At 50.6% G+C, this 21,370-nt stretch overlaps 7 protein-coding genes across 7 annotated transcripts; 4 read left to right on the forward strand and 3 right to left on the reverse strand.

Annotated features, from left to right (window-relative positions):
• Positions 1-348: 348 nt before the first annotated feature.
• Positions 349-2,267, forward strand: GRR1 (putative ubiquitin ligase complex F-box protein GRR1; the record flags this gene model as incomplete). The annotated part of the gene is made up of 3 exons (XM_041693687.1): positions 349-1,080; positions 1,151-1,834; positions 1,926-2,267. 3 exons carry the CDS (start codon positions 349-351, stop codon positions 2,265-2,267), a joined length of 1,758 nt encoding a protein of 585 aa, XP_041559592.1.
• A 648-nt stretch (positions 2,268-2,915) lies between these two features.
• APUU_60447S (M28 family metallopeptidase) lies at positions 2,916-5,777 on the forward strand (the record flags this gene model as incomplete). Its single annotated transcript, XM_041693688.1, has 1 exon — positions 2,916-5,777. One exon carries the CDS (start codon positions 2,916-2,918, stop codon positions 5,775-5,777), a length of 2,862 nt encoding a protein of 953 aa, XP_041559593.1.
• Positions 5,778-6,748: 971 nt separating this feature from the next.
• APUU_60448A (uncharacterized protein) lies at positions 6,749-7,858 on the reverse strand (the record flags this gene model as incomplete). Its single annotated transcript, XM_041693689.1, has 1 exon — positions 6,749-7,858. One exon carries the CDS (start codon positions 7,856-7,858, stop codon positions 6,749-6,751), a length of 1,110 nt encoding a protein of 369 aa, XP_041559594.1.
• A 5,701-nt stretch (positions 7,859-13,559) lies between these two features.
• Positions 13,560-15,183, forward strand: APUU_60449S (TauD/TfdA family dioxygenase; the record flags this gene model as incomplete). The annotated part of the gene is made up of 5 exons (XM_041693690.1): positions 13,560-13,923; positions 14,027-14,257; positions 14,322-14,377; positions 14,450-14,619; positions 14,721-15,183. The coding sequence occupies 5 exons, from the start codon at positions 13,560-13,562 to the stop codon at positions 15,181-15,183; spliced, it is 1,284 nt and encodes a 427-aa protein (XP_041559595.1).
• Positions 15,184-15,562: 379 nt separating this feature from the next.
• Positions 15,563-17,754, reverse strand: APUU_60450A (uncharacterized protein; the record flags this gene model as incomplete). The annotated part of the gene is made up of 6 exons (XM_041693692.1): positions 15,563-15,666; positions 15,730-15,943; positions 16,007-16,372; positions 16,427-16,933; positions 16,995-17,165; positions 17,227-17,754. The coding sequence occupies 6 exons, from the start codon at positions 17,752-17,754 to the stop codon at positions 15,563-15,565; spliced, it is 1,890 nt and encodes a 629-aa protein (XP_041559596.1).
• Positions 17,755-18,787: 1,033 nt separating this feature from the next.
• APUU_60451S (uncharacterized protein) lies at positions 18,788-20,539 on the forward strand (the record flags this gene model as incomplete). The annotated part of the gene is made up of 1 exon (XM_041693693.1): positions 18,788-20,539. One exon carries the CDS (start codon positions 18,788-18,790, stop codon positions 20,537-20,539), a length of 1,752 nt encoding a protein of 583 aa, XP_041559597.1.
• Positions 20,540-20,672: 133 nt separating this feature from the next.
• On the reverse strand, positions 20,673-21,238 carry APUU_60452A (uncharacterized protein; the record flags this gene model as incomplete). Its single annotated transcript, XM_041693694.1, has 4 exons — positions 20,673-20,815; positions 20,865-20,999; positions 21,053-21,127; positions 21,178-21,238. 4 exons carry the CDS (start codon positions 21,236-21,238, stop codon positions 20,673-20,675), a joined length of 414 nt encoding a protein of 137 aa, XP_041559598.1.
• Between the last annotated feature and the right edge of the window lie 132 nt (positions 21,239-21,370).

Consider the following 21,370-nt stretch of genomic DNA (forward strand, 5'->3'; position numbering starts at 1 on the left):
GCTGTCCCTTCGACGTTCCTCGAACTCCCTGCCATCGCTTTTATTGTGCATTCACCGCAGGCACGCCCAACGCGCATCCCCTTGATAAAGCCTTCCAGCCTCCGACCGTCTCCTTCGCACCTGAACCCTCCGCGTTTTCCACAGTTTTGTTCGACATCAGCCCGGCTCAATAGCCATCGGTCGACTCTCGGCCAACAGAGGTTTACCGGTACTGAGAGGGGTTCTCTGCAGGTCAAGTGGCATCCACCTACGGATATACGCCTGTCCATGTCGCTTTGAAGTTCAGACAAGTGGACGATTAGGAATTTTGTTAGACCGCAATCACATCCAACCCTGACGCCCGCCACCATGGCTCACTCCCGACAGCCCACGCGATTCTCGAGCGAAGCCCCCTCCGAATCCTCAGACTCAACGTCTCCAGAACGTGCCGCCGATGATGATACCGATTTCTTCACAATCCAGCCGAATGACTCGCAGTCATCGATCGGAGGCGGAAACTCGCGCGATTCACATATTCAAAACGACCCAGCTATTAGATTACCGCTGATCGTATACTTCCCGCCGGAGATTCTGATATCTATCTTCTCGAAGCTGAATTCCCCAAAAGATCTGATGAGTTGCCTGTTGGTGTGTCGTATGTGGGCTGTAAACTGTGTCGGACTTCTTTGGCATCGGCCGTCGTGCAGTAACTGGGACAACCTCAAGAAGATCACGGCTTCCGTGGGGAAGGAAGACAGCTTCTTCCTGTATTCAGGCCTCATCAAGCGATTAAACCTCTCCGCCCTCACGGAAGATGTTTCCGATGGGACTGTCGTCCCGTTTTCCCAGTGCAATCGGATCGAGCGTTTAACGTTGACAAATTGCCGCAAACTTACTGACAATGGGGTATCGGATTTGATTAACGGTAGCCGGCACTTGCAGGCTTTGGATGTTTCGGAGCTGCGGTCTCTTACAGACCACACTCTTTTCAAAGTGGCAGAAAACTGTCACCGGCTACAGGGCCTCAATATCACTGGGTGCACAAAGGTCACAGACGATTCGCTGATTGCTGTTTCGCAGCAGTGCCGATATCTCAAAAGAGTAAGTTTTTTTTTTTTTTTTTTTCATATTGGTTAACTCTCACAGCTCTCCTTGATCTAACCTGTCGCAGCTGAAATTGAATGGAGTCGTTCATGTCACCGATAAGGCGATCCTATCTTTTGCTCAAAATTGCCCTTCTGTCCTCGAGATCGACCTTCAAGAATGCAAGCAAGTAACAAACAAATCGGTGACGACCCTTATGACTACGCTACAAAACTTGCGCGAACTGCGACTCGCTCACTGCACGGAGATAGACGATATGGCTTTTCTGGAACTCCCCAAGAATATCTCAATGGGTAGTCTCCGTATACTTGATCTGACGGCATGTGAGAGTATAAGAGATGACGCTGTTGAACGTATCGTCACTGCTGCCCCGCGTTTACGAAACCTTGTGCTCGCGAAGTGCCGATTCATCACTGATCGTGCCGTTTGGGCCATCTGTAAACTGGGGAAGAACCTACACTATGTTCACCTGGGCCACTGCTCCAACATTACCGACCCTGCAGTGATACAGCTGGTCAAGTCTTGCAACCGCATCCGATATATCGACCTTGCGTGCTGCAGTCGCCTGACGGACAGGAGTGTTCAGCAACTAGCAACTTTACCAAAGCTAAGGCGGATTGGTCTAGTCAAATGTCAGTTGATTACAGACGCAAGTATACTAGCGCTTGCTCGACCAACTCCAGATCACTCCATCTCGTTCAGTAGCTTGGAGCGAGTACACCTGAGTTACTGCATCAACCTCACAATGATTGTAGGTTATCTCTCTCCCTCTATGTTTTTTTTTAATAGTTTCCTGTTTGTTTCTACTGCAGAAAGCCGAATATCTAACCAGTAATGCACAGGGAATCCATGCGCTGCTCAACAGCTGTCCTCGCCTGACACATCTCAGTCTCACCGGAGTCGCATCCTTTTTACGGGAAGAATTGACAAGGTTTTGCCGCGATGCCCCCGCCGAGTTCACTCGCCAGCAGCGCGAGGTCTTTTGCGTTTTCAGCGGCGATGGTGTCAACTATCTTCGTGACCACCTGAATCGAGAAGCTGCACCCCAGCGGGACATGAATGAGGCCACCATGTACGATGACGATGAAGAATTGGAAGAGGAAGAGGGCCAAGTGACGGGCCTCATGCATGCCACCGCGATTCACGATGACGACTACATTGACATCACGCCTCCTCATACTTGATACCCCTGCCTTCTGCTGCGCTTGTGATTTTCAGCAGTATTATTTCTTCCTCTTTCCTCTAGCCTGATTTATTTTTCCTAAGTCTGTTAAGCATGTCTTACTATCATGGATGTTATCTCTAGGTCTTGTCGATATTTTGGGCCACGGAACAAGCATCGCTTTCGAAGCAGGGCTTTTGTGTTTTATCTGGGCATTGCATTGGTAGCGGTTATATGGAGGATTCCACCTTACTCTTATCTATTTTTCTTTTTCTTTTTTCGGCCGTGGGTATATTGTTGACGATTGGCACATACTAGTATAATGATTTCCCGTGGGGATCAGACTGTCCACCGCCAGATGTGGAATAAAGTAGATATCTATTGATACTGGTGTTGAGAAGAGACAATCAACCGACAGCTACTGGCTAGTACGGATCATATTAGTTTGCTGGTTATTTTAGGTTACTAATTACTGGTATAAGCACAGTAGCATTCCAGTAGGTAGCCTAGCCTCGCGCAATATGGTGTAATCTATGCGTATCTGTACTGTATCAGATCCCGTGCCCCGCTGTTTGCCGTTCCGTCATCTCCGCATTTGCAAGCTTGAGCTATCTGCGGCCACAGCAAGTGCTCGCCAACTTGAGACTCCTGTGATAGGAGTCGAGTTCCGATGGATCTCCCCAAACCGCCGAGGGCGAATCCACTGGCTTTTACGCCTTGGCCGGTCACACTAATCACCGCGGCCGTGTATTTGGCCTTCGTCATCCCTTTGCTAGTCGTCCACCATGTCGTACCATCCGCCCCCAGTCCGACCCCCAGTGGCCTGAACCTCACCGATGCGTGGAGCGATCTCCAAGTCCTGACGTTTGGATACCGCCCGTATAACTCGCGCCAAAACGACAAGATCCACGAGTGGCTGCTACAGCGTATCGACGAAATCCTCGACACCGCCAACGCCGACGAGAAGAGACCGGACACTTTCGTCTTCGACGACACGCGCTCGAACCTGACGTTTGCCCGTGACGATCTCGCAGTCTATTTCGAAGGCACCAACATACTTGTGTATATCCGTGGCGAGGAAGATGACACAGAGCAATGGTGGGAGCTCCCCGAGGGACGCCCCAAATCTAAGGGTGGTGTGCTGGTGAACGCGCACTACGATAGCGTCTCGACGGGATATGGTGCGACAGATGACGGAATTGGAGTGGTCACTTGCCTGCAACTCATTAAATATTTCACAACGCCGGAACATAAGCCGAGGAGGGGGTTGGTGGTGCTGCTTAACAACGGCGAGGAGGACTTTCTGAACGGGGCGCGCGTATATAGCCAGCATCCGCTGTCGAGATTCCCGCACACATTTTTGAATTTGGAGGGTGCGGGCGCTGGCGGCCGCGCTGTGCTCTTTCGCAGCTCTGATGCTGAGGTTGCTGCCTCTTATATGCGATCACAGCACCCTTTTGGGTCTGTGCTAGGCTCCGATGGGTTCCAGACAGGACTGATCCGGAGTCAGACGGACTATGTGGTATTTGAGGGTGACTTGGGACTTCGTGGTCTCGATGTCGCATTTTTGGAGCCGAGAGCTAGGTATCACACGGATCAGGATGATACTAGGCACACCAGCAGGGATTCCTTGTGGCACATGTTGTCAACGGCAGTCGCGACAACAGAAGGCTTGGTGTCTGACTCGAGCGATCGATTTGAGGGCCCGCCTAGGACTGACGGCAAGATCGCAAGTGGTACTGGGTCTCAGGCTGTATGGTTCGATCTGTACGGGAGCGCGTTTGTGCTCTTCCGCCTACATACTCTGTTTGCGCTATCGGTCACTCTCCTAGTGGTGGCCCCGTTGGTTTTGCTTTTGACGAGTATCATTCTCACAAAGGTCGATAGAATGTATCTTTTCAGAACGAAGGTACGCCCAGAGGGTAGCCAAGAGGTGCTCTCTCTATACGGTGACCGGGGATTCATGAGATACCCTTTCTTGCTTGGAATTCCAACCGCTGTTGCTGTGACCCTGGCGTACTTGCTCACCAAGGTCAACCCATACATTATTCACAGCAGCCAATACGCAGTGTGGAGTATGATGATATCCGCCTGGACCTTTTTCGCCTGGTTTGTATCCCGTGTCGCCGACTTTGCTCGGCCATCTGCGTTCCACCGCGTCTATACCCTCACCTGGACTTTTGTCCTTATGTGGTTTCTGCAAGTCATTGCTACTGTTTACCAAGACCGCTGGGGACTGGCGGGAAGTTATTTTATCTTCTTTGGATTTTCAGGAACGTTCCTGGCTACTTGGATCTCGTATCTTGAGCTCTTTTCCCTGCCCCGGAAATCGGACTATGCAAACCAACTACGGCCGGTGTCAAGACGAGCCAGCAGCTATGGTAGCCGGCTTGGAGGACCGTCCGACGATGATGAGGGAGATGAAGACGGGAACGATGAAGAGCCGACAGAGTCGACCTCACTGCTTGGTAGCCGGCAGCGAACTACATTCGCGAATTACGTTCGCGTGACTCCAGACAATGCAGACCAAACAGATAGCGAGGATCATACGCGTGACATCAATGTGTACGGCCTCGAGCAGCGATGGAGCGCATCCTTGCCAAAATGGCTATGGGTGTTGCAATTCCTTCTCTCCGCTCCGATTGTCCTCATCTTGGTTGGATCTCTGTCCTTACTGCTGACCAGTGCACTCAATCAGACTGGACAGGATGGAAGCTCTACGCTATTCATCTACCTTGCTATTGCCGTATTCACAACACTTCTCCTCAACCCTGTTTTACCGTTCATTCATCGGTACACCTACCATATTCCGGTTTTCCTGCTGGCTGTCTTCGCCGGGACCCTGATCTACAACCTCGTTGCCTTCCCATTCTCAGACTCTAATCGGCTGAAGCTATTCTTCCTCCAAGAAGTAGATCTTGATACTGGCGTGAATACTACGTCATTGACGGGTGTTCAGCCGTTCGTCTATGATGTTGCCGTTGGTTTACCGAGTGCAGCGGGACAAAACGTCACTTGTGAAACCCTTGGCGATAGAACGAAGTGTTCCTGGGCAGGGATTCCTCCACAGGTCGTCCCAGAGGACAAGCGTCTGGAAGACTGGCTTTCCTTCGAAATCTCCAAACCCACCGATAAGCCTCGCCACGCCCAGTTCAATATTTCTGGCCAGAACACCCGCGCTTGCAAGATTCTCTTTGACACCCCAATCAAGGGCTTCCATGTTGCCAACTCCGCATACGACCCACGGTTCCCCAACACTTCCCCGAAGGGAATTAAAGAAATCCGGCTCTGGAGTCGTACATGGGAAGATACATGGACGGTAGACGTTGAATGGTACAGCCCCGAAAGTGCAGACCCCAGTGTCACCCTAGGTCCCCTGACCGGAAAAGTCGTTTGCCTCTGGAGCGACTATAATCAGCGGGGCGCCATTCCCGCACTGGATGAGGTACGACAGTACGGCCCCGGCTGGGTGGGTGTAAGTAAAGTAGCCGATGGGCTTGTGGAGGGCCGCAAGGCGTTTGAGATTAGCTAGCTAGCTACTACTCCGTGGTGAGCCTACTTATATGGATTTCTCATAGTAATAATTTCGGCGTAAGGGTTATGAGATGCGCATGATCTTATTCTTTTTTTTATAGCGTCTCATGACATCTCATCGATCGGCTCTTGTGTATTCTCGGTCTTTTTCCTTCTACGTATGCCATATCGAATACCGGCTGGTATGATTATATATCTTACATCCCTCAGGCTTCTCTCATACATATGAGGTAGCGCAATGCCAAAGCTTGAAGCTAGACATTTTTTCCGACGAACTATTATGTGCCACAGAAATTACCCGTCTAGCGAGATTTTGCTAAATAACATGATGCCAAAAGGTAGAATGCTACGATATAGATAGTAATTCATATCAGTTTTATTTCTTTTTAAAGTAATTTATCTTATGAGACCGAGAAAGTTTCCTTTCCCTCCTCTTCCTGATTCTCTTCAGGGATCATATTAAGTCTTCGCGACTGAGAGTAAGCTGTAGATAGTAAGTATCTAAGTGTGACGGAGTAGCAATTGGATTTGATCTCGTGACTGCTCTCGTTTTGCGATTTGCACAAGCGTGGAGCTTGCTACGTAGCTTGATGGGTGTGGATTTTAAATCCACTGTGGGTTCAGGCCTGGCCGCCTGATTACACCATTTGCTTTATTTCGGGGCCCCGTAAATAAAGTTTGTATGGCAGTATGCAGACGGCCGAGCAGCGAATGTAGGATTACATTCCTATCTTCTCCACAGGTATTAGGCTGGTGTTGTATTTTCAACGTCAGTCCCGATTGGAATCGGCATATCCAAAACCTCGACTTCTATTAAATGAAAGTCTCAATATTGCTGGTTTGCGGTTGTATTTGAGACGGTGAGTTTTGTTTGGCCGTGATCTCGTCGTTCATTATTCGTTTGATGGTATCTTAGGAATGGAGTGGTAGTGGTGGTGGAAGGAAACGCACAAACGGATATGGGTCGATTCAGCCGGGGTATGTTGATTCCTTGATGTGTAAGGGTGGTAGTCGCGAGGGTGATTCGGTAAAGTCTCGTTCTGAGCATGGAGGGTTATTCGTCTGTGTTTCGCCGCTTAGAGCATGTGAGATATCCGAGTTGCCTGTTCCTGATTCACGTGGAGGACCCGAGTGTTCAAACATAGCGATGTCGACGTCATCATCGTCCATGAAAGGATGGGAGCGTTGTCGTGCTCTCGGGGTTGCGTGGGTGAGGTCTGAGGTGACTCGCGTGGCATCAACAAAGTCTGGCAGCTCCGCAGGTGCGCCGGTGACAGACTCTTGTTTCCATATATGACTGCTGACGAGGAAAACAAGTTTTCCGAGAACAGCAAACTCAAGTTTCAGTTTGACGCTGTAGACGACACCCTTGATCATTGTTTCCATGATGTAGTAATCCATGTATTCAACGACGAGAAGGCCGATGTCCATGAGGATAATCATCATGTTGATTGTAACGAGCTGATACATGATCTTGCGCTTACTTCTATCCGGGTCAAGACGAAGCATGCGAATCGTTTCCCAGATGTACAGGGCGGAGAGGACGAATTCTTGGATGCAGAATCCGGTCATCTGGATTTTCTCCATAACATTGTAACCCGTTTGATAGGTATCCTTGTCGCCTGCCAAATTGGAGCCGTAGGTGAAGACAGTAGTTGGGAAGTGAAGAATGACGGCGTTGATGAGGATCATGGCCAGCACCCGGCGAAGAACGCGCGGGTTAGGAAGGACGAGATGTAGTCGTGAGTACAGGACGATGGCCTGGCCGGTGACCATGCAATACCAGCCGACAGTAATGAAGGTGACGGATAGCCATGTTGCCGATGTCAGTTGGAAGAACTTGAGCAGGAACCCGAGCGAATATGGTATGAGTCCCACGGACGACGACACCAGTAAACTCCAGAAATATAGACCCTGATAGTCACTGAAAGTCACAAACACAAGGGCGATGAGCTCTATAGCGTTGTACCAAGTAATCCCGGCGAGCGTCGCGATGGTAATCTGGATGCCTAGGCTGGCATCATCCTCCAAGCCTCCAGTGATACCATTTCCCGGCGCACTGCTGTTCCCCGTAACCATGGCGTTAGTTTTAAAACAACTGCTCCTGATTGTGGGGTGGTATGACACGAGGCATGGTGTGTCTGCGGTGGGAGAGAAGGCGAGGAGGGGAGATTGGAGGCTGAGGGAGGCTTAAGGGCGACTCGGGGATTGAAGAGTCGAACGGCAACAGGTCAAGATTCAAGCGCTAGCTTCACGGCAGAGGACAATGAGAAGAGAGAGGGTGAAAAGCTAGCAGAAGAAGAGTGAAAGACAAGTGTTGGAGAAGGCGTAAATGTAGAAGTTGATGTCAGGTGAGGCAGTCTCAGCGAGAAAATACCCCGGATTATTGCGAGCACAACTGACAGCCACAGCCCACAACCCCCCCAGAGTGTTGCGAGCGATTCAGTTGAAGACAACGCAGCCAAGTGGATGCAAAGTCTGCCCGAGAGATGCGATCACGAATGATAATAAGGCTCCGAGCCAGACCAAGAAAAAGCCCGGTGCCCGGGGTCCACGATTCCGTCAAGGCTCAAGCATGACAAGCAGGGAAGAGCACAAAGGGAAATGAATCGCAACCCCAAGATCGGGTCTAAAACAAAGCGAGTAAGTGGGCGACCGAGCAATGAACACCGATGACCCCGACACCAGCGCAATGATGAAAGCAAGGCGATGATGTGCAGGCACCTACAAAACTGCTCTGGACGGCGTCTTCGAGCAAGCTCGCCCCAATATCAGAACAATGATGAATTACAGAGTAGTTCTCTTTTCCCTCGTTTTTCTTTGATGCTGAACCCTCTTTCCCCCAAAAATTAACCGTGGATCGCTTTCGCTGACCCGGACCGCAGTCATTTCCCCACGTCTCCTTGTGCCTTTCCCCCTGCCCCCCGGCCTGCTCGACTGGTTCGGTCAATCAGAATCAACGCCCAACAGCCTAGTTGGCGCCTCTCCATATGGATCACACATGTGGGCCCGTCCAAGAGCCCCAGACCCAATAATGAAACCTCCCTGTCGCAGGAATATGATCCTCGCCAGTGACTTGGTTGCTGGAAAACTTGGCGTCACTGGTGACTCTCCGGGGCGCAGTCCGAAAGTCCGCGCCCATCAAGCTGCTGAGCAAATAGAAAAGCTCTGCGAATGGATGCAACTTGGGGGCAAAGAGGAAATGGTAATGGGAACCATTTTCCATGGAGTTGCCTACCTTGGAACGGTCCAGGTTTTACATGGGTGAATGGCATGAAAGAAACTCAAAGCGTGGCATGGCCGGTTCTTTACCGCAGTCTGTGCTCTTTTGCTCCGGCCACACGGCACATGTCCGACAAACCGCTCGCTTTGTTCCTTTCTGCCGCCGTCTTTGTCCTTGCCATTGAAAAGTCAGGCCAGCCACATGGATTATCACTGTCAGTGTCAAGAGCCAAAGCTGACTCGGTTTTGATTTGCGTGTAAAAGTCGTATTGCGGAAAAGTGCCTGCGCCTCAGGCCGCACGGGCAACAGTAATGACTTCACCTGCACATTGGACCAGGGTAAATATTCTTCAACCAACGCCAACACGAAAACAGTCAGAGAACAAATTCCCGGCGCAAAATAAGGCGCTGCTCCTCGCCTGTGTTTCGTGAAAAGGCCCAACACGATCCGATATTACTATTAGTACTCACCCGGAAATGGAAGACGACTCCGAGTCTGGACAGCTAAACGGTCAGTGGAGGAACAACCATGATTCGTGACGGTGACTGGCGGTGGCAGCAAGTCCCAAGTTGACAGTGCCACATTGACAGTTGTTATTTTTATGACTGCGCCGGGATTCCTTTCCCTCGCTCCTCAGCGAATCGCTTTTCGAGTTTGGCGAGAATAAATTTAGATAGCCAGTGGAGCCGATTCTCCAAGTTTGGGAGACGAGACTTTCGCAGCCTCGCGATCGGGTGATATTACATCACCGGGCACCTTGTCTCACGAGTCACGGACTCTTCCTTCCTTCTCCCTTGAGTCCTGGCGTGAGTTTCCCGGTATTTAACAGCCGCTCTCTGCAGTCTATTTCGTCGGTCGGCAACGAATGCCCGGGGAGAGACGAAACCGGCCGGTCAAGCCGGTAAATGACCATGTCTGTACTTGTGGACATGGATGGAGTTTGTCCACAATTGCCGACAAATACAGGCAGTAATTATCGATGCTGGAGTCTACCACGGCACTGCGAGAGTACGGAGTACATTTTTCGGCACTTTGTTCACCACGGAATGATCGGCCTGCACTCAGTATCTCAGTAACCTCGTGATCCTTGTGCCTTGCACCGTGTTGGGCCGTACATCTGCACTGGCCCTTCAGGAGATACTTGCGATATGACACATAACATTGTCCTCCCAACCTCTGTCCTGTCGGTCTGCAATTGCGAATAAAACTCCCACCCTCGCATTCACCGCCAGCATGAGCCCGAGGATCCAAGCTTGTCTGACAGACGGTGAAGCTGAAGAGTTCAAGACAATAAGCTCTCTCCTCCGGTTATTATTACTCCAAGGCCCGCTGCATCTGCATATGCCTCTACTGTCGCTGGAAAAAGTTTCTGATCTTGGGGCTGACTTACACTCGAGGCACCAGGTCACCCCTGTTCAACCCGCCCTAGCCATGATGTAGTACGACGGGGGGTTTTGTACACATCCATGCCAAGACTCAATTCAATATGGCGGATGAACGGTAATAGGGAAAAGCAAGCTACTAATTCCATACCAGGTAGAAATGACAGCAACGGCAGCGTACAGGTACAGTTCACACGCCCGTTACGGTCCACCTTGTAACTTTGGCGAGCTGTACAGGGGGTCACACATGATCGCCATACGAGGGCACGCAACCCCCAGCTCTGCAAGAAAAAGTCGTTCTTTGATGTCACGCGACCATCAAGTCGCAGTCTAGAGGCGATCGTTGTAGAATTGTACGACTTACGTTCTTTTGGCAATGGCAGACCAAGAGAAAAAGGAATTTGCCACATGTAGCATGTCGGATGCCTGCCGCCACGACGTTCGTGAAGATCACAGTGGGCTGTATGCACTCGTTGATAGAGTGTGACTTTGTACCTCCATGGATCAGGCTTACTAGCATCCTGGTCATAGGATGTGCCGCTTACGGGCTCCCCATCAGGCTTCAGAAAGATACATCGCCAATCTTGTTTGATTTGCTCCTCACTCCCCCAATTGCATACACCCTTGAATAATAACGATGCCCAAGGAGCTGTTGTATTGTTTTAGTTATGTCAATTTCCAGTGTATGCATTGGAAGGCTTCGCTACTCCAGATCAGTGGCGCATTCTCCAGGAGAGCCTTGCCTCTGTTTGGCTGAGTGTTTCCGCCCCGTAAGAGCACCTATGCATATGCTTTCCTAGCCTTGGGGATAAATAACTTACCTTGGCGAGGAAGTGGAATAAACTGCAAGTGAAGTTGAGTAAAGACTCAAAGTGCTGCTGTTCCATCACTCGCAGGCAAGATAGTCATGAATGAAAAAACCTGCTAATGCTGTACCTTCTGGCATTCCACTCTCAAAGTCACTTGACGTGGCTATTTAGGAATCAAATTGGGAAGCCGTGTTCAAAACCCAGCCACCGATGATGTCGGGCATGACGACGGCACTTGAGATAACACTGGCTCCTCCAAAAGCAATTGCTTCCCGAGTAGACATACAAAGCACATGAAGATCTTCGCATAGGAATGGTGCATGTTCTCCTGGTGTATACATCATGGCATTGCGGCTTCGGCTGGAGCGGTAGCGTAGGGTCCCTTAAATCTACCAATTTTTGGAAAATTCAACATTAATTAGCATTGTTCCACTCGGGTATACTGAAGCAAAGAAAATATCAAGGAAATGCTTAAGAACTATAATCGTATCTGTGTGTACAGCGTCCCCAACAGCAACTAGGCGTCCCTTGGTCCCCTCCACAGTGATGGCTGGGCAGGTTCGAAGACAATGTGTAGTAGAGTGGCAGGCTGCCGTGGCTATTGTAGCGTACCGTCAAAGCCTGTGCTCCATCCATCCAAGCTTTGCCCAGATATATGCAAGGCGGGGAGGGGTTTCGCAATACATGGCCATGTGAGGCCTAATAGACAGGCACTCGAACATCCGGAGAACTTCAGAGATTGGCGGAGCAGAGTGGCTGTGTTTGAGCGGACATCGGACGAAGGAAATCTGCGATCCTGTTTCGAGCGGCCGTGTTTCAATGATGATCCAAGAACGCCATCCGGCGAGCCCTAGACGTAGAACAAGGGATGCCGATCTGACGTCGCAACCCGAGAAATGTGTCAGAGTCCTCGAGAGTTTAATGCAGAGTCTGTGACGAAGAGGGCACGAGCAGCAGTCAGCCAAAGTCGTTTGTTTTGTTGAGAAGCCCTCGAGCAATCACTTATTCTCAACATTGTTGATCAGACCATACAGAGCATGATCCGGGAACGCCGTCGGACACAGCTGATGCCGAATGACACTTGGGTATCAAGATATTTGATCGAAGGAAAGTAGTCGAGGCACACGACTTGTTGGAATATAGACCATCAAACGCACCTATGAAGCAGTTTGCCGCCCTGACGAAAGGCGCAAACACGGTGACATATAAAAACTAACCGCAGATTTCAACTTCCAAGAAAATTTTCGACCCTGGACAGATACTTCAGAAGACGTCAGACCCAGTTCCGTGCGCTTCCCCGAATCTCTGTATGTGGGTCTGGATGCATATTGGGAAAGGCAGCCAGTGGTGGCGAGCAGATGCGGGCTCTTGTCACACTGAGCTCTCTGAAAACTTTTGCTATCGCGTCCGCGTTCCCCCTGGCGAGCAGATGAGAAATGTGGGAACTCCGATGAATACAATTTAGATTACTTCTGCTCAATGAGCGTTGTCAGATCTTGGGGCCATGTCTATTATCCCCATGTTTTGCTGTGTCATTGAGCCTCGAGGGCGTGGGGCGAGGAGCTCCCGTCTCAAATTAATAGGCCGGGACTGGAATTTTGCAGCCGTAAACGTCTTTTAACTCATCGAGAAGCATCCATCCCCAAGGAAATGGCGTAAATTAAGAAGGGAATGTGCAGCCTTGCAGCGCGGAATGCGGGTAGAAACCCAATTGAGAGGAGAATTATGTGTAGCGGAAGGTCATAAGATCACAGTCTAGAAGCGCGATCGTCTTCCCAACTGTAAATGTGGATATGGACGACCGAACACGACCCAAATTGTCTTTGATCAACGGTTAGTTATCTTGATTGGGAGGCAATCCGAGTCGTTTTGCCTATCGGGACGGCGAGAGCTGTGGGTTGTTTGTCATCCCGTACAGAAGGTCTTCTTGCTCTTGCATATGCCAGAAATTGAGAATTTCAAATCATGTATGCTATTTCATAAGACCTTTCGAAGAGCTGCTTGCTATAAGATCCACGTAGACAAATCACAGATCCTTGAAAGTTACCGACGGCTGTCCGGCCAGATGTCTTCCCAGCGAGTGGAAATCCAGAACGGAAGTCGTACGGGCCTCAATTCCCATACCTTGCTGCAAGAATTTCTGCAAGTTTGACGGAATTGCTATTAGTAGTCGTGTCAATTCCAATGTGCGTCTGAATTCCACTCCACTTGTCTCTTTGTTGAGATCTCCATTAGAGAGATACCAATGTCCATGGTTCTTCTCTAGCCAGGCATAAAAAGCGGATGAACCGCTCCATATGAGGAATTGTAAAGTATTGAACCTGAACCAAGGCTCTTTTGACTCGTTATCATTCACATCGCCAATCATGGCTCCATTTGCTGTCAGCTTCCCTCCTGTGGCCCAACTCACAGCAGCCCCCGAAGCGTACTATTCGTCTGGCTTGCGTGCGCGTTTCCTCCTTGATGCGGACCGGTCCGCAGTGAAAACCGATGGCCAAGCAACCTATGCCAAAATAGGGTACGAAGTTGATGAAATAGCCTATAGGAATCGCGTCCAGGCTAGCCTCGCAGCGGGAAACTTGCCAACCGAAGTGCCTGCGGGTTGGCCCACCCAAATGTCTGGCCCCTTAGTTTGGGACAGAGGGGATTTCCAAGACGAAGCTGAATATGTATATTACTTGACCGACCAGGACAAGCTTGAGGTGTCCAATGCCCTGGAGACCTTCAAAGGTTTGTATCCTATCATTCGTGAATAGCAGCGAAAGATTGCGCTAGAGCGGCCTCGCCAAAAGTACTAGCTGAGAAAGTTCCAAGCTGACACAAACGGGAGCAGATTTTGGCCTTGGTGGCCACGAAGTCTCGCAGGCAACGTTTCCCCTTCCCTCGCTCGGCGAAAGACTCGCGAACGTACGTAACGATGTGTATGGGGGCCGTGGGTTTGCGGTTGTGCGTGGGTTAGACCCGGATGCGTACACCATGGAGGATCTCACGGTGGTGTACCTGGGCATATCGAGCTACATCGGCGAGCGACGTGGGAAGCAAGATCAACGCGGTTCAATGCTGAGTATTAATTCCCATAAGAATAGATCAAACAGGGCTTTGTTCTGACGGGTTTTGCTTGCCAACAGTGCATGTCATCAAGCGCGGTGACCAAGAGCGGGACGTCCAGTATAGCGAGGATAAGGTAAGATCGCCCAGGCATACGGATACTATTTTCTTCTCTGTCGGACATGACTGCTGAAGAATTCGTGCACAGCCATTCCACACCGACACCGTCACCGATTGTTTGTGCTTGTTCACTCGAAGCCTGTCCGAAAAAGGTGGTCGAAGCATTCTTGCATCCGCCTGGACTGTGTACAATGAAATTGCAGCAACTCGACCGGATATCATCCATGTTTTGGCAGAGTCTAACTGGCCGTTTGACACGTAAGTATCCGTCGGTTCGTCCCACGTCGCAATGGCATTACCCGGTCCCATTTCCAGAAAGGCGCATTATTTCTATCACAGATAAACTAACCAATGGTCAGATTTGGTCGCAACCCTCCGTACTATACGCGTCCAGTGCTTTTCTACCACGACGATAAGCTCATCACGTCTTTCTCACGCCGGTTGCTGGTCGGGCATGTGCCATTCGACAAGCGCAGTCCCGGGATTCCTGGGCTCACCGAGGCGCAGGCCGAGGCCTTAGATATGATCCACTTTGTCGCGCGCAAGCACGAAATAAACCCTCGAATAGAACGTGGCGATCTCCGCTTCATCAATAACATGGCTGTGCTGCACCGCCGTGAGGCCTTCGAGAATAGCGCTGGGCATGCGCGGCACCTCGTCCGAGTCTGGCTGAATAACGAGCACATGTGCTGGAAGCTACCCCGGGCCCTACAGCTCTCGTGGGCGCGTATCTTCGAGGACAATGAGCGAGAGGAGCACTGGGACCTCGAGCCTCCGCGCAAGGATGGCAAGATCTTGAGAGTTGCAGGATCATGTGATTGAGGATGCCATTGCTTTTGTCCGAGTCGCGCAGGAGCTGGCTACGGCGGGCGAGACCAGGAGGGATTGGAAGGGAAGAGACGGAGAGAGGGAGTTGAGACTGAGATGAGGATCTGGGTCTCGGGGATGGAAGGTGCGAGTGGACCGGGATTGGAGAAGAGGGAAGGGGGGAAAAGTTGACGGCACGACTGACTGGAAAATTTATCCGCAAGAGTAGCCGTCGCCAAAAGTTATCTTTCATCTTAAATTTCTCTTACAGAGTGGCCCATGTGCTTGTCACAATCATCATTGTCATTCATAAGTGCTTTCTATTGATTTAAATAAATAATCCTGTAACCCCCCACTAAGTGGGAGCAGGCAGCTATTATACTATACTGTCACTCTAAGCAGTTGGCCCCGGCACCCATTCGAGATCATACAATTGTGAAACCCAGTACAGATCGTTGCCATATTCCCTATTTGCTCGAATTTCGGCCATGCGCGCCACTAAAGTTAGGTCAGATCAGCATGGCCTCGGATTAGACGATTGGGGACCAGGAGCGCACTCACTTCGAGCAGGGTCGTTGACGAGCTCGGAGGTCTTTTTGACAAATTCGAGCTCATCGCTGTCCAAATCAGCAGCGAGTGCCAAGTTTCGTAAAGCTTTCTCGTCATATGTTAGGTGAAATGGCAGAACGCCCTTGTTCAGGTAGTGGAAGTGAGCCAACATCGTTCGCATACCCGACTGCATCCCTTGTATGCTGACGAGGTTGGCATAGCCATCCTGTGTGGTTGCATGTTGGGTTAGCATCGTCCGCTTGCAGTCGATAATGGAAGAGAAACAAACCTGCAGGGAGTATTCGCGAGCTGTCTCCCAATCCCGCCTTGTCAACATCGCACAGCTGTGGAGCAAGATGAACAGAGTCAAATAAATGGTCAGCCAATGCTCACGTTTGTTCTCCATGATTAGGTCCTTCAAGCCCGACAGCACTTTGTTGCTGAGAGGGCGGAGAATCCTTGTATACATGATGCATTCCATTTGAGCTATCATGATACCGGGCATTGGTACCATTGCATGGAAAGGGCTATTGTAGTCATTCACTGGCGTGCCCCCAATTATTTCATAAGAGTATATGTGTTCTGGGTTGCTGATTTTACGGCAACCGACCCAGAACTTCAGGCAATCCTCAATCAGGACTTTTTCCCGTGGATGCTGTGCGGCATACTAAGCAAGGTTGCACATCCTCAGGGGTAACACGGAACTTACGTTTGCTTTTGCCTGATAACGAAAGGCAAAGAAGTAGGTGTCCCAGATCAATCGGTCTAGATCCCCGACCGTCCCCAGGATGTACTGGCCCACGTACTTGGAGGTCAACCACTTCAGCACTTCCGCGGCACTCTCCATACTAGCCAGCGCATACTGTGGCATCCTATGCCGTTGAACACAATTTCCCGACACCCATGTTGATTCCAACATATCACCCTCAGCTGGGATGAACTGCCTCACTTGCACATTATATGGGGCATCGACGTGGATTTGCGATAGCGTTATTGTCTTAACCTCGGATGATGCCCACTCCGTGATGTCGATGAGGTCCATACTCTGCCACCGTTGACTGAAAAGTTGGCAAGGCATGTCCTGTTCTCGATACAATGATACGTCGGTGATGATCCATCGGAGGCAAGGAAGTTTCCGAATACTAGGAGCCTTTGATTGATGTGCTCGTTGGCAAGTGATACAGTCACCGCCAAGATTTGTGTTATCTGGTTCACACTAGGAAGTCCTTCATTAGGCAAAAGGTTCAAGAAAAAACTGAGAAACTAGGGCTACTTACCCTTATTCGCATCATTCGACATCTAATGCAACCTTTCAGAATCCTTGTAAGGGCTGTGTTTTGGCGTTTGCGGTCATCTTTAAACGGACCACGGCGGCGGGTGCTACAAGACTTTCGGTGCTTCTTCTTCGTCGACTCTTCTGCTGCGACCTTTCGCTTTCGTCGAGTTCTCTGGGATTGTACGCACCTTGGGTTAGAAGAAGACATCGGTTGGCATAACGATGCGACATACCGGTGGAAGAGACCAGGTCTTGCTACAGGGGCCGCGAGCAGCTGCATTTACGACACTCGAACTTCTCTCCTCCATCCTAGCCGGTGTATCTTCTTGCTCTTCATCGGATGCGATCGACGAATCGCTATCAGATCCGGCAGTCGACACAGCCCAGGACGAGCATACGCTGGACGACCTGGTCGGACAGCCATAGCCCAACGGCATCGCGATGGAGTCGCCCCGCCCGCTCGACAGCGAGACAGGAGATAGATTGTGCGAGTTCAAGGTCGGTGTACTGTGTTGACTAATGAAGGCGCTTTCGGCGCCAAACAGAGGGTCATTCCATGAGCCGGTGTATTGGGAACAAGAGAGCGACATCCCTCCGTTTCTCTCCAGGCCAAAATCCTGCAATGCAAGCATCTGATCGCCCACGACCTCCGTTGCATTTCTCACTGCATCAAGCGTCGAGGCTAGTCCATGCAAACCAGACACTGCAGACGGACGAGGTCTCAAGTCCGACCAGTGTCGTCCAATGTCCCTGGTAATCATCAGGCTGGGTAGTGGGGGTGGCGGGTTCAGCGCGTCTACAGCAGCCGGATTATTCCTTGTATCCCTGCTCGCTTTAGTTGGGGACAATATTGCGGCCATAGGCACATCTGACAGCCTTGGATCCGAGGGAGGGTCGGCAAACAGCGCTGGGGGCAAACGACACACGGGAATCAACAGAGAAATCGATCACGACTCGGGTCGCAACAGTTGGAGGGCCAGAGAAGTTCGAGTGGTCAACTTTGAAGAAGGAGAAAATTCTTTGGCGTGTTGGGCCTGGGAGGCACCATACCATGTTGATCCGCGACTGCAGGGATTGGCCGCGCCGGCGTCAAAGTAATGACGGACGCAAATTAATCCTTTCAGGAGCATCCGACCAGCCTTTAATGCTTAGAGGCTCGGCGAGACTATTGAAAGTCTATCTTCCGACAGTCTGCCCGCTCAAAGGCCGGCCTTGTCTGAGATTAATGGACCTGTCAATTCGTGTGATGGAGGAATCACTTGGAAGTGCAGGCTGTGCTGATGCGATCGTGTGTATGTGCACCAATTGGCAAATACCAATCACTATGCAAGTGTGATGTAGGCGGAGCTAGGTGTCTTGTTTCTTTTTTCTTTTTCGAGGCCTTTACCCCTGCTGGGATGATTGAGCTTATTCATTATCGCCTCTTGCTGGATTTCGTGCATGAGGGGACGAGGGGCACTCATCTCATCTCACCTCAAGTCGCTCCTTCCTAGAAAGTTCCAACAATTCCCGACTGGCGCCGTCTCTCAGCCTTCTCTCTCCCTCCCTCAGTCACCCTCCTCTTCCACCCTCTCCTCCATTTCGTCGCTCTTATTTGGTAGTTCAAGCCACCTGGGCTTGGCTCGGCGTCTTTGGCGTTTCTGGTGCTGACGGTGATCCACTTGGTAAGAGGCCAACCGTTCTCATGCCCTCCTATTGAACACATCCTCACCCATCATAATTATTCATAAACCATGAGCCAACAGAAGGACAAGCAGGTTGGTCGAGAACAAGGCATTGATACCCAACCTCTACATGGAGCTTAGCCATCTTATCGTTGATGCTATATGGCGCCCAAGCTTCGTCCTGAAGTACCAGGAACTACAAGATCATCTCCAGCCCCCTACCGGTCGAGTTGGCCCTGCTTCGTGGGATAGTTCTTTTCTCAACCCTCGAAATCGGGTTGACACCCTTGACACGACGTCTTCCCGGTGGCGGATAGACGGAGCCACCATATGTGGCACTTGTTTATATGCTATCCCGCTCGACCTTCTTCCAAGCTTGCCGCCCCTGGGGATCTCGCTCTATATCTCTGACCAAACCGAGTATACCGCTGCATTGCGCCAAAGCCTCGACGCATGTACCGGTGTACCACTTCGAGATGGAAAGGCTATTTCGCGGCTTGGTTTAGCAAGGCATCTCTGCCGTGCACTCGACCATCATTGTGCTCAAGACGCCCAGTTCCTGGAAAAATATCTCAATCTACCGTTTGGCTCGAAGCTTATTTTCGAGGATATTACTCCAGATGTTGCGGATATGAGGCTAGATGTTGAGCGGGACTACCACGTTGAAACCAATATGAAGACCTGCCAGTCTCTTCTGCAGGTGTGGCCTGATATTGCACCAGAGCTTTGGCCGCCGATCGTCGACATAAACGGGCTGCGCCTTGTTAGACAGCTCAACGAGGCTGTAATGTTGGTGGAAACTGCTGGCAAAGAACTTGCCATTTTCAAGTCGGCCACCAGTTCGCTGCCTCATACATACCACGAGCTTCGCTTTCTGCTTACCTGCCCGCCGCACCCCCACGTCATGCCTCGGCCCCTAGCTGTTGTGACCAAAAGAAGTTTATTCGGTGGGAAGCATGGTGTAGTCGGCTTTCTACTTAAGTACTTTCCGAGTGGTTCGCTCCGTGATATTCTCCCCACTCGACAACGTGCCGGCACTCTGTCTAGCTCTATCAAGCTGCGATGGTGCCGCCAAGTGTCTTCGGCACTCGCTCATCTTCACGAAATGGGGACATTTTATTCAGACCTGCGACCTGACAATGTGTTGCTGGACTGCGAAGAGAATGCGGTACTCTGCGATTTTGAGCAGCGAGGTAACTGGTATGAATGGTGTGCTCCTGAGGTTCTGTACCGACAATATGCCGAAAACATCCGAGCGCGTCTCCCTGATCGTGTGATCAACTCTCCCTACGACCGCCTTCTTAAGGGATACGCACAGATACACTCGCTGTCTACCTCGGCATGCTATACCTCTGCGGAGAACCCAGTCGAGACGCGAAATCGCGCTTGGTTCGCTTTACCACCGATTGCACGAGAAAAGGCTTCTGTGTACACTCTTGGGCTCTTCATTTACTCTGTTTTCGAGGGCTTGAGCAACGTTCGCCGTAACGTGGCAAACCAGTTTCCCATCGAACCGGAAGTAGAGTTCCCAACTTTCCAGCAAACTCCACAAGTAATTATGAAAATTATCCAGGATTGCACAGTTGACACACCAGACTGGCAATCAGCGCGTATGCAATCCGAACAGTCACGAATTGTACGGGTGAACGGCCTGATATATCCAGAGACTCAGACTGACCTTGAGCGTGATACACGCGCAACATTTGAGACTGTCATGGACGCCTTGCTCAGATTCTGGAGCGTGGAGCTGGCGCGAGCCGAAAAGTTTCTTGATAGCCCGGAATGGGAAACAGGTGATTTTGGGGCAAATAGACCTTCGCTACGAGAGGTCGTAAATGCTCTTGAGCAAATCGGAATGCCTAAACGAATGAACCAAGAATAACTAGGAGTATCATCCCACCGAGAGATGGGAATTCGAGATATCAGAACATTGAAAATATTTTGGAGTTCTATTAGCGGTGTATCATTTGCTGCCTGTGTTTTTTGCTGACAGCCGATGCCGAGATTAAGTTATCTCATCTTTTCTCGCCATTTTCTGATCTGTAATCGTTCAACGCTTCGACCACAATTTGAGCCAGCGACAGCAATCTTTCCTCGTCTAATCTGCGCCCTATTAGCTGTACAGCTGCGGGGGCACCATGGTATTTCTCTGGATCATCTGTTGTATATCAGCCACGCTTTCCTGGGCGCAGGAAATGGGCTCCTACAATAATTCATGTTCATTCTGTCCTCTTCGTTGAGGCCGCTAAAATTCAAGCTGACAATGTCTAATTTCTTGTCCGCCAGCGTTACTGGGATGACAACTGATGCGTAATCCAGTACGTTGACAGAGCTGGTGTATGCTTCAGGCCAGTCAGCCGCCGATGGTTCCACCCGCTCCAAAGATGGGACTTACTTGAGGGATAGAATTTCCCGGGAAGAACACCTGCATACGGCGTCACGGGGGACAGGAGAGCTTCAACGGGACGATCTCGATATGTCTTCAGTGACTATCCTTGTTACTGCGAAGGAAGCGCTTACCGCCAGTTCTTTCCGCACTTGACTCCCAGTAGTCCAGGTATCGTTTTCGGTAATCTTTCATATGCTTCACTACCTCTTCGTATTCAAGAAGAGGTATCGGGACTTTGGGTTTGCCGTTGGGAAATAGATTTGTGATCTCGGGAGCAAAGGGCTCACCCGAGAGGTGGATGGCATCATAAACATCATGACAGCC

This window comes from Aspergillus puulaauensis, chromosome 6 (assembly GCF_016861865.1).
Source record: "Aspergillus puulaauensis MK2 DNA, chromosome 6, nearly complete sequence".
Taxonomy (NCBI): Eukaryota; Fungi; Ascomycota; class Eurotiomycetes; order Eurotiales; family Aspergillaceae; genus Aspergillus; species Aspergillus puulaauensis.